Source organism: Sebastes umbrosus, chromosome 6 (genome assembly GCF_015220745.1).
Source record: "Sebastes umbrosus isolate fSebUmb1 chromosome 6, fSebUmb1.pri, whole genome shotgun sequence".
Taxonomy (NCBI): Eukaryota; Metazoa; Chordata; class Actinopteri; order Perciformes; family Sebastidae; genus Sebastes; species Sebastes umbrosus.
In genome coordinates, this window is record NC_051274.1 from 17,352,899 (window position 1) to 17,365,908 (window position 13,010).

The 13,010-nt window shown below is 39.2% G+C and overlaps 1 protein-coding gene across 1 annotated transcript in view; it reads right to left on the minus strand.

Moving 5' to 3' along the window:
* plxnd1 (plexin D1) overlaps positions 1–13,010 on the minus strand; it is a 71,365-nt gene that overhangs the window by 42,243 nt on the left and 16,112 nt on the right. Inside the window, exons 6-8 of the mRNA XM_037773863.1 lie at positions 8,833–9,010; positions 8,520–8,628; positions 914–1,013 (exon numbers count right to left, since the gene is read on the minus strand). Coding sequence (XP_037629791.1) covers positions 914–1,013; positions 8,520–8,628; positions 8,833–9,010 — 387 coding nt within the window. The remainder of the gene's footprint in view (positions 1–913; positions 1,014–8,519; positions 8,629–8,832; positions 9,011–13,010) is intronic.

The following is a 13,010-nucleotide window of genomic DNA, read 5'->3' on the forward strand; positions in this document are numbered from 1 at the left end:
CTCACAGCTATAAAACACTAGAACAAGACCACTTGACCAGCAGCTGACCAGAGGACTGTGAGTCACATCTTTTCCCCTCTAACTGGAACCAGTACTGTGAGTAGACACAGTCAGACCCCTGCACCCTCAGGGCCAAAGTCTGCTGGGAGGATGCCTCCTCACACAGAGACCATGGGATCTGGCTGGGCAATAAAACGCCAGAGGGGACAGGACTAATATGATGGCTGACTTAATCTTTATGTTGTCAGGAACACGCACTCAGGACAGCAGTATCTGGGGAGCTTTACTGTAGTTCGGGATCATTTTCCCAGTTTAACAGCCTTTTCGTGCGCTCGTGCCAAGCAATTTGATTTGTTTGCTTTCAGAGTAGTTTACACCCTCACGGGACTGTATATTGCCAAACATACATCTGCATAATCCATTTGTACAGTCACCTACTTAAAATGAAAGGATATATAAAACCGTAGCTGAAAATGTAGGTGTAGATTTATCTCTTCATTGGCAACAAGCAGTCTTGATATTTAGTAATAATTCTTTATAAAAATAGGGACACAGTGAATCTACTCTTCCACATGCTGGGGTATCAAACTAAACTGCCAAAAAGAGAAACTTGAGAGGAGCTTTAAAATGGTACATTACCCTGTAAGGAGTCTGTTAAACCAGAACCTCCTGAGATTTTATAGCGAGTTTCAACATTTCTACACACTGTGGTTGAGACACTTGTAACCTCATACTGAATTACAACACAATTGCTCTTGCCTAACCCGTCTGGACTCAGATCATTGCAGCACACTAGGAGTTGTTGGACAGAATATTATGTCTGAGAGTCTGACTAGTGAGATCTTAATATTATGAGATCCTCCAGGCGTCTGTTTGCTTAAAGGTTTAAAAAAAAAAAAGGAGAATTACTCACCTCTAGCAGGTTGTGCTTTGACTCGTCTTTACTGGAGACACAAAGGTGGTTCTCAGGGTCCCAGTAGCACTTCCATCTGGTGCTCAGACAGCTCACACATCTGACAGAGATGAGACATGGAAAGAGTTGAGAAACCACAGATCAAATTGAGCCAAATCTGCTATGTTTTCTCCCCTGCATCTCCCTTTGATCTGTACCCGAGCAGTAAATACAGTCTTTTCAAAAGTTCAATATGTGGCCCATTTTGAGTGCAACACAAGCTGAGAGGCCGACCTGATTACAGGCATCAAAGTTTAATAAAAGGAAGTAATGATTAGTCACAGTAGCGAACATTCATTCCACAGTTACGACACAGCCAGCCCGGAGGTCAAACTGGGCCAAATATGCTGAGATGAAACAAAGCGCTTCTCTATAAACAGTGTGTGTGTGAGTGAGTGAGTGCTGTCTCCTGCAATTCTATCATTATGAGTATCATTTTGAGTTTTACACCACCTACACTAAGTGAGGACATTTTAGCAAGTAGGTCCATCAGCAACTTGTAGACTCCATACAATTCATGCTTATTTGTTCAAGAATATACAGGTTAAAGACATGACCTCTTTAGAAACTTATTTAGAGTGACTTGTGGAGAATATAAAAGCTGCAGATGTCTGTCAGTCCTTAGTTCCTCAACAATATGTTTGATGGCTAGAACCTGGTCTTATGGTTAAAGATAAGTCTGGTGATAGTCTATAACTTAATCTATAATTGTCAACAAATCCCATGAAAAGACCAACGCAACTTTTGAAATAAGAAATAACACTATCTTCTTCTTACAAATGAAAAGTTGAACTCATATGCAATAATACACACCCTTGCTCTATTCAAGACACTTAAGGATTTTGCTAAATAAAAATGGGTTCTATGGGTACCCACGAGTCTCCCCTTTACCGACATGCCCACTTTATGATAATCACATGCAGTTTGGGGCAAGTCATAGTCAAGTCAGCACACTGACACACTGACAGCTGTTGTTGCCTGATGGGCTTGAGTTTGCCATGTTATAATTTCAGAATATTTTTTATGCTAAATGCAGTACCTGTGAGTGTTTCTGGACAATATTAGTCATTGTTTTGTGTTGGTAATTGATTTCTAATAATAACTATATACATACATTTGCATAAAGCAGCATATTTGCCCACTCCCATGTTGATAAGAGTATAAATACTTGACAAATCTCCCTTTAAGATCCATTACGAAGAGAAAAAAAAATAAGCGATTAATTTGTGATTAATCACGATTAATTACGAACAATCAGGCGATTAATCACGATTGAATATTTTAATCGATTGCCCTAATAAATATATATGAAAATTAGCTTTGTTGTGATTTGGGTGATCTACCCTCTAAGATCGGCTATGAGTTAAGGTTAAACGTGCTGTTGAGAAGATTAAGGGCATTGTTTAGGGTTATGGATTATATTGTATTCATACGTGGAAACATGTGTGTGTCTTCCAGATAAACTATCTTTACTGGAACACCTTCACTGTACAGTATGTGTGTGACTCGAGTGTGTGTCACTGCATTGCCTCCGGGATGAGACAGATGTCCCACACTAGGAATGATAGTGCCTCCAGTGATAGCAGCACCCTGGGGGGGTCTTTAGACTTGGGGGAGTAGATTGGGATGGGTGTAAGGGGATGCTGAAATCTAATCGAAACGTGTGTGTGTGTGTGTGTGTTCTGACTAGAAGCAGACGGCCCCCTCAAGGCTCTTATCAGCTGCAGCTTTTCAGTTTTCCCTGACTCCCTTTCTGTCCTACTAAAACACCTATACACTACACACACATTGTTCACACTCTCTCTCTCTTTAGTTGACCTAACACTGACAGTAAATACCCTCTGACACTGCCCACCCCAAGTCATAATGACCATGCACTCACACACATGCACTCACACACACACACACTAAATACACAGTCAGGTTCACACTCTCAGGGCCTCTCCATGGACACAGCGGTTAAACACACATCCTCAATCACGTCTCTGTCAAAGAGAAATACGTCCAGAAGAAAAGGCCAGATTTCAGGGGGAGCGACAGAGAGAGACAGAGACAGGGCAGCAAACGGACAGACACAGACGAGGGAAAGGAGGGGGAAAAAAAGGAGGAGGGCCAAAACTTGAGACATAAAAAGCAAATAAAACAGAAAACATAAAGTGTGTGTGTGTGTGTTTGTGTGGGGCAGAGAGAAATAAAAAGAGAGAGAGAAGTAGTGTGAGAGGGCAGGTTAGGTGGTTGTCCTACTGGGCTGTTTGGTGAGACAGGAATGCTATCGTCTGGTTGTCATTAACACTCCGCCTAGTGACCACTTTGAATGGGTCATGGGAGAACTGTCTACACACTCTCTCTCACACACACAAACACAGTCGCAAAGAAAAACACGCAAACTGATTCAACACATAAATGTACTATCATAAATAAAGACCTTTTAAGCTGGAATTCGTAATTTCCCTCTACGTTGGTGATGTTTTGTTCAAACTTCAACCAAATATAAATGGAATATTTTGCCATGTTTAACTTGATAATGATAGATAAGGTAAGATATTCCTTTATTAGTCCTGCAGTGGGGAAATTTGCAGTGTACAGCAGCAAAGGGGATAGTGCAAAAAAACAAGATGCATCAGCTAACAGTAAAAAAAAGAGCTAAACAAAGTGTCACAAAATATGAACAACTTAAATAGAAGGAAGTATAAAAATAGGAGCAGTATATACAATAAACAGCCTATTAACAAAATTGCACAAGTGGAAAATGGTATTGCACAGTGAGAATGAAATGAAATTCCACCTGAACATATCTGGTTATTGTTATATATTTGGTGAGTAAGTGTAAGTGGTCTATTGGGAGCAGTGCTGGTTGTGGAGTCTGACAGCTGCAGGAAGGAATAATAAATGATAAATGTAGACATTACTTTCTTTTTTTGCATACATCAGTGGATGATACTTCGTGATTTCTATGTTTATCTTGCTTTCATTACAGTAGGACAAGACTTTTAAAATATTATTATTATAGTCCCTGCATGGGCCAAGCTCGAAAAAATGCTGGATCCTACAATTCCCATGATGCAACTTGATCTTTCGACACACTGTAACATCGCTGACTGAATGATGGTCTAATGTGTAATAATGCAGCTCCAAAGACGATACTGTGAAAACACTGGTTATAAAGAAACATAGCGTCTTTACTAGCTTACTCTCTCTAACTAAGCAAAACTACGAAAATACATTATAACGTCACTTATTATCAACTAAAGTAGGAAACGAAATATTGACAAACCTTGTGCCGTTATCAGATAGCTGCTAAACAAACAAACTGTTACGACTCTCTTCTGTTGCTAGGGGAACACACCTGACGGCCGTTGGTCTGTTTCCTCTTTCCGGCATTACCCTTTCAAAATAAAAGCACCCACCTGTATAAATGGTCATGTCTAGAAGGTAACGTGCAAAAACTCTCGCGAGACTCACCGCCTATCCTAACCCCTAAAATTAAAGCAGCAGTAGGTAGAATTGGAGCATACATGATTATAAAAAAAGTTATTTTTTATAAAACGGTCAATATGAGACAGGTAATATGAACAAAATCATGTGCCTCTGTGTCCTCCGGTGCTCCTAAAGAGCCAAAGGGGAGGTGCAGAAGTTTTCTCTCAGAACACTTGAATTACAGCAGTGGTTCTCAAACTTTTTACATCACGTACCACCTCAGAAAATATTTGGCTCTCCAAGTACCACCATTATGACCGATGTTAAAATACAGTAGCGTAGGCCTACCCTAGTCAGCAATGCACAGTTCATGCAGGAGGCAAATGTATTCCTAATAATAATATTACTTGTTGTTGACTTTTGTCAGCCACAGCCACGCTGTACAAAGGGGTAGCACTAGAGCTGGCACTTAAACTCTTCCATAAAACCATAATAATAGTTCCCGTTTGGAGCGACGATTGCAGTGTTTTTTAACCCTTCATCATTCTAGTTACCTCCGCTTACTATCTTTTCCTCACAGTATAGCTTGTAACTAATCGTGGATGTTTGCACGCACTACTACCCAACTACGTAGCTGCTACGTGGCGGGGTAGTAGCGCGTGCAAACGTTTTTTTTTTGGTTTCAAAATAAAAAAGCCATAACTTATTTTAAATCCCATTTCAATGATCTCATTGTTAAGGTATTTTCATAGTAGTAGTAATTTGATAGTATTATATGTTTTTAAATACATTTTATTTCATTTTTTAAAAGTATTTCAGAGATTCCTCCGCGTACCACTAGAAGGAGGACGCGTACCACCAGTGGTACACGTACCACAGTTTGAGAACCACTGAATTACAGTATGCTGAAAGGTTATTATGGAATTTTTGAATACAAACATTCTGCCAACTGCAAGTTTAACTATTCGAGGTCAATGCCTCGCAAGGTTTCCCCAAATTGTGGGTTACCTTCAAGACATGACCCTTTATAAAGTAACAGGATTTGCAAAACCCTATGAAACACAATATAACCACCAATATAACCTAGAAATGTACTTGACCATGCCGAAGGTCATTTACACACTGACTGGTCTCACATCTTTCAATATAATATTTTGAAGTGTTTTAAGCTCAATTTGATATAACCGTGATGGAGATATGCGAAGGACATCACCCAAATAGCCTACACAATACAGACAGAGATATAGCTTTATAGTTAGATGGGCCTCAGACAATTAATTTTATTCATTGCAAAATTTGTAAATCTAGCTTGGAAAATAGATTCATATTGTCAATAATTCATTAAATTTGGTAGTCCTTAAACGATTAGTCAATTAATCAACTTATTGATCTAGAGAAAATTAATCAGCAACAACTTTGTTAATCGATTGATCTTTATGTCATTTTTCAAGCTACAATTTCCTAACATTACCAATTTCCAGCTTCCCAATAGTGAGGATTTGCTGCTTTTCTTTGTCTTATGTGATAGTAAATTGTGTTTCTTTGTTTGTTCAGACAAAACAAGCAATGGGAAGACGTCACCTCCGACTTTGTGATAGACATGTGGCATTCACTATTCTCTGACATTGCAGACCAAACAAACGATTAATGGATTTATTCGAGAAAATAACTGATAAATCAACCATGATCATCATTAGCACTTTGGCAGAGCATGCAGAGGCATGCTGTTGACATCGTTTCACCTCGTTGTGTGTACTGAAAATTTGTTTTTGCTCAAGTAATTAAATCAAACACTAAAGCAGCATGGGGTGACAGAGCTTCCAATCCAACAATCAGTTTGCAGTAATTTTATAATACTTCCTGTATGATTTTGTACAGACCCATACAGATGACATAAACAATTTTGAATCCAAAAACGTTTAAGATTTTAAGCTTCAATGCCAAAAAACACCTAAGTAATGGCACAAACCATTCTACTATCTAGTTTCATTGTGGAGAAGTGGCTCATACGACTCTCTTTAGGGATTATTAAAAAAACAGCTTGAAGTGATTAAAATCAGACAGAGTATAGCAGCTCCGCAGTTTGCAGCCCAATGCTCATCCTGTGAGAATGCCACTTTGCTCATTATCACCTTCAACAAACCACCGTCTAATTTCACACTCTTGAACCTCGCCGAGCACCGAGGCCATGTGCACATATTGGGTGCAGTCTTGCACACATGTACCTGCAACTGCTGTGTTCACACCTCCAGACTCTTTTCCAAAAGTGAACAAAAGGGACACACCCAAACGATTTCAATCTCAGGGAACCAGTCAAACACACATACACACACAAACACACACACACAAATGCCCCTTTAAGCCTAAGATCTGCCCATCAGATAAAGTGAATCCTCTGACATGGTCCAACATGCAAGAGGAAGCCAGCTGGATTGCCTCAAGATATGAGAAAACCCTCTTTGTGACCAGGCCATACAAGTCGCAGTCCTTCACAAAAACAAACATCAACATGCCCAGCCAGACATACATATCCAATTTCCTTTGGCTTAACGTTTACAGCATATTAATCCCACATTTGATCCCGCACTGAGAAACCCTGAGTAAGCCAAATACACAATAAGCCCTCCGAGAGGACGTGTCGGCAATATTTACCCACTGAGGCCTAAATAGAAAGCAGAGGAAAAAACATGAGAGGCAGAGGTTAGGGACAAGCCATCGGTGTTATTTCCGCTTCCAGCTACAAGTGCACATCTAGAATACCATAGAGACTCAAGCTGACATCTGAGTGATGCTATAGCTTGGCTTTAATCATAGTTTGTTGGTAATAAGGTTTCATTTAGGATGTTTGCTTTAAGGGAACCCCTGCAAATCAAGTAGCCAGTGGATGAAGGCCTAAGCAGTGGTGGAAATACTACTCACATTCTGTACTTAAGTAATAGTACATATAAAACAATTTAAAAATACTCCATTATGAATACGTCCTGTTTTCAAAATCCTGCTTTAAAAGTACAGAAATGTTATCAGCAAAATGCATTTAAAGCATAGACTGTATATAAAGATGGACGACGCGTCTCCACTTCCTCCCACTGTACAGAAGTGAAGCCAAAACATCCCGGATACGGGAGCTGCCATCTTCAGATTTTGACATCACTTGGAGCCAGAGTCTGTGCAGTAGTGATCGGGCGGTGGAGCCGCGGTAATAAGGTCACCCGCCTGAACCAAACGCAAGCCGAGCATGTTCACAGCTTGTCAGCGAGAGATAATTACAGCTGTCAATCATGACGTCTCGACTTTTTATAGCATCAAATAACTAATTAATACCAAACCTGTCAGAAAAATGAACTCTGAACATAAATCAGCGTGATAAGAACTACCTAAAATGACAGAAACCATCTTTGGGAAAAATTTATTTGACGTGTATTTTGACTTTTTAGTTTGACCTATGTCCCATCCGCGAACATGGAGGGTGCGGGATTTATGACCTATAATGCAGCCAGCCACCAGGGGGCGATCGAAATGTTTTAGCTTCCCTTTTGGGGAGCTGTCATGTCATCCATCTTTATTTACAGTTTACAATTTAAAACATCAAAAATACATTCTGCAACACAAATTCGTATTTATGTTTGGATTTCTCTCTAATCTTTCCTTTTTTTGAGAAATAGACAATTTGACCTATTTTATCTCAAAGAGCTATTTAAATGAAACCACCTGAAAAGTTAAGAGGGGAAATCAATCTTTGGAAATGCTAACAGCTATCTGAAACATGACAAAGGGCCCAACACTAGGGGACACAAGCCAAAAAAAAGTTGGGAAGCACTTGTTTTAATCTTTAACAATGTAGTATTCTCTATCATATTTTGTTTTTATATGAAGTCTAATCAAATAAACAAAGTGATGGAAAAAATACAAATTTTTCCTCTGGAATGTTGTGAAGAATAAGTAGTATAAACTTTACTCAAGTGAGGTACAAGTACCTCAAAATTGTACAAAAACTACAGTACTTGGGTAAATTAACTTAGTTACTTTCCACCACTGTATCTGTGAATAAATTTGGACATGAGGCATCAGAAAGATGTTGGCCAACCATCACCAGCTCTGAATAAATCCCAAATTTGAGATAAATCGTGGTGACAATGAATGTGTTACTCACGACGTCTTGGGGTGTATTGCTCCAGTCCTCTCGCAGTTGAAGATGATGAAGCTTCCAGATACCACAGATGTGCCATTCACTTTTATCGCCACAGAGACAGTCAGATGATCTACAGAAACAAAGGCATGTAAACGATGCAGCATGTGTCGAGCATTCGAGATGGTATCAGTGTCATAAAGACAGCGAGGGGAAATCATATTTGATCTAGTGCAGCTCAACATAAAGAACCACATAGTGTAACTGTACTTGTGTTGTGTGGAGAGTTATGGATGGCAGCGGTGGCACACAGCCAAATGGATGCTCTCAATCTCACCTGTGCCGGGGAGGATTGGTTGGTAGTTTTCTCGAGGGAGCAGGGGACATGTCTGGATCTGAGCGGGACCGTAATCCAGGTGCACCGTGGCAGCTGTAGAAACACCCGGTCCATATTCGCACTCCACCCGCGAGCCAGCCAGATCAGGAACACTGCCATTTATCAGAATGCCGACATCCTAAGACAAAAACAGATATAGGAGCATAAATATGAGTAACTGCCTTTCTTAACACAAATCAACTACTAATTAAATTCCACATGCCCACACATATATATTCAAATCTAGTGTATGTACAGTTAGTCTTAAGTAGAGGGCAAATAGCACTGGCATTACTTCAGGCAGATAGATAGAGAAACTAATGTGCAATGAAGAAACAGATGGCACGGTGCTACATTCACATCTAAATGTGGCTATGTGATGAGGTATGACAGACATATAATGAGAAACATAACACCTCACTGACATGACTGAATTTCAGCTAAATTATTTCAATGTGAGAGGAAGAAAAAAGGGAAATGGGTGGGGGGGGGGTGGAGGGGAGGGGGGCAGACAACAATTGTTAAGCAGAGAGGAAGAGCAAGATGACATATTCAGTGGCTCAGCAGATACGAGCTGAAGTGGCCAGCAACATGTGCTAACATGTCTTAAAAATCCACTCTATTGTTCGGTGGAATTGATCATTTCCTGCCTAAGGCGCCGACTTCCTGCCTGCTGCTTCCTGTTTGGGGAGACAACCTTGAGCCAAGCTTCCTGTGGCTCTGAAGGGTGCCTGTGGATCGGGGCAGCTGGTAGATCTATTACAGCCCAAAGCCAAACTGACCCACATAACAAGCAAATATCCACAATTAATGAACCAATTAATGACCTGTCGTCTCTCAGTCTCGTCTAATTATGAGCTGTAATTAAAGGTCAAATATATTCCTAGTGTCAACATTCAGAGAGCTAATTATCATAGTGTTGTTATGCTTCTGTTACATGATATACTGAGTGGAAGAAATGATTTAAAACAACCGCTTACATGCAATGTAAGTCTGATGCAGGCACTCTTTCTGTCAGAATATATTATCCTGCCAGTTTTGATTAAAATGAGACTGGTGGTGTTGTGTAGAACTCGATATTTGACAGTTTTTCTGTGTCCAAAATCCATTCAATACCGGCTCTACAGTGGGTGAAGGGTTTGAGATGACACATTTTGTGGTTGCTTATCATTGAAGTCAAGAGGCGGTGATGAAGCGCATCCTTCTCTAAGGTTCATGTTCATTGTGAGCCGTTGTGTTTTCCATGTATTTGTCTGAAAGTTTAACTTGCATTTCTTAATTTGCACAACAGAAACTTATGTAAAGGGAGTTGGACTCGTTCATGTTTATGTTCTTGATAATATTAGCCGTTTTGTTCCACAATATTTTTAGTGGTTGAAAAATCTAATTGGTTTGCATCTGCAAATGGGTGCAACACTATACTGTAGTATGTATTATAAGCTCATCTTCACAGTAGATTGAATAAAATGAATTATTGTACTTTCACATATTTTTAAATGAGAAATGACACCAACATACGGCAATCAAACTGTCACTTTGGAAAGCTACTACTGTAAAAATTTAATCTAAAAAAGACAAAGCAGAATGTTTTTCCTAAAATTACTTTTTTTAATTTCACAGACACTCTTGGAGCTGTCTTGTCACCCTTCTCACAAATTTTCTGTAATGTTTTCCAGGTGTAAGTAGCTCCATCAGCAGCACCCTCAAAAATAGAGCACATTTGGTATGCATAGAGACATTTTGCACATACTTTTGTCACTTTTTCAGACATCCTCAAAGTTATACCCAGTTAGTATAACTGTGTGGAATTGATTTGGGATACAGCAGCAGATGTCAATATATCACAGCCCATCAGGCCAATTAATGTTCTTCAGTCAGAGACGCAACCGCACGTCAACAGTTGTTTTAAACTGTTTAAAATCTAATTTAAAGTCAATGGTTATACTGTACAGTTTGGCTTATTACGCTAATTGTGCTGAAAACCAACACTCTAATCTGGCATGCTAATGCTGAACTAAAGTAACTTAGGGACAGTATGAAAATGATGTGGGTAGGGAGGGGGGCTGAATCTTATATTTAATTATATGAAAAAGTGAGATCATCCCCTGGCGTATTTACATTTCCGTTGATCCCTCCCACTGACTTTGAGAAGAAATGTAATACCCTCCCCCCAAGGTCTCAAAACAAACAAAATCTATGGCAAACATAACAAAGGAGTTAAATAAACTATGGCTGCTGAAGGGCTTGAACACCACAATATTTTCACCCCAACCTGAATTACAACAAAATAAATATTATTATAATTAAATCAGATGATGTTGCAGCCTGATGTGTACGCAATCAGATGTCTGACTGTCCGTTATAGTAAATAGTAATAAAATAATAATAAAGTAAAAACATGATGCAGAGTCACATGACCAGGCATGTTGACGTTTGACTGTTCCAAAGAGCGCACAGTTATATATGAAAACATACGTCAATACCATTGCTAAATTAAAGTTTGGTGCTCGCAGAAGAGCAGAAGAGATAGAGAGAAATCTGTGTGCAGCATGCGCTTTCACTCTGTTGATCTGTAAGCTCTGTTATGTACAGATTTGAGGTCGTGACATTAAAGTGTTAAAACTGGCCCTGTAGCTGAATGAGCCAAATAGGGACAGGCACCTCGCAATTTTGTCTGCCCCACTCCGGATTCAAAATAATGAAAATAATTACATCACATTATATTGTGTGTATGAAATCAGATTTCTGAATGTCATAAACCAATTACATGATGGCTGAATTGCATAACCAGGCATATTGGTATTAAAAGTTTAATAGGGCCCAGTTATCTCATGAGGCAATATTAATGTGTAATAATCACTTGTTTTTTTTGTTTTGTTTTTCTAAGTCTGTCAAATTGTATTGTGCGATAGAAAAGGTAGAATAGTTTCATGTTGATTTCCTGAACTATGATAGTTATAGTCCAGTCTGCTCCTTGAGAGTGCTGCTGTTGATGGAGGAGAAGTTTCATAGAGTAGACACATTTAGAGCTGCAAAGATTAATGGATTAATCGATTAGTTGCCAACTACTTTGATAATCGATTGATCGGTTAGTCGTTTTTTTAAGAAGAAAAAAAAAGACAAAATTCTCTGATTGCAGCTTCTTAAATGTGAATATTTTCTGGTTTCTTTACTCCTCTATGACAGTAAACTGAATATCTTTGAGTTTGGGACAAAACAAGACATTTGAGGACGTCATCTTTGGCTTTGGGAAACACTGATCAACATTTTTAACCATTTTCTGACTTTTTATAGACCAAACAACTAATCGATAAATCGAGAAAAATAATCAGCAGATTAATCAATGATGAAAATAGTCATTATTTGCTGTCTTTGACACCTTATTTCTTGGCTGAAAATTTTAGAATAAAATCAATGTACAATGGATTTGCATTACACTACTGACTGGGGTCATTTACCACAGAGCATCATCACATACGGGACACTTCAACTTGCATAAATCTTGAGAGTTCTTGAGAACTATAACATTTTGCTTCACCCTCCTTCATCCCAAATAATAATACTTCATATGAATTAGATCTGATGATGGTGACTCAGATTAGGTGTCTCGATTTGGCAACATGAATCTGAAAAATGTTAACCTGGTGTGTTTTGGAGCAGCAGCTGGAGACTCGGTGGTAACTTTCCTGCTGAGCCAAACAGCGCTGGCATATATCAAGTTAATCACTGTCAGTAAATGGTTAAAGTCACTGCTCATACGCACGTAGGAGAGAGGGAAACAGCTGTGTATGGCATGCTCTTTCATGCTGTGCCACCGGTAAGCTGGTTTTACACGCACACACCTGGTTTGCTTTTTTTATTACGAACAAAGTGATACATGTAAATTACGTTCTCAGTGTCTTGGTTACAGTTCAACTGTGAAAGAACAAATGATGAAGTGTGTGTTCAGATCAGTTCGTGACCTGAAGGAATTGATATTATAACAGTCACACATGTTTCATTGGCAGCATTGAACGTGCATCACAACATTATATTCTAACTTTGTACGCCACATTTCACTTTACCAAAACCAACGCAAGAACAGTAAGACTGAACTAGTAAACATTGTTGTCATATTGTAAAAGGGGACCTATTATGCT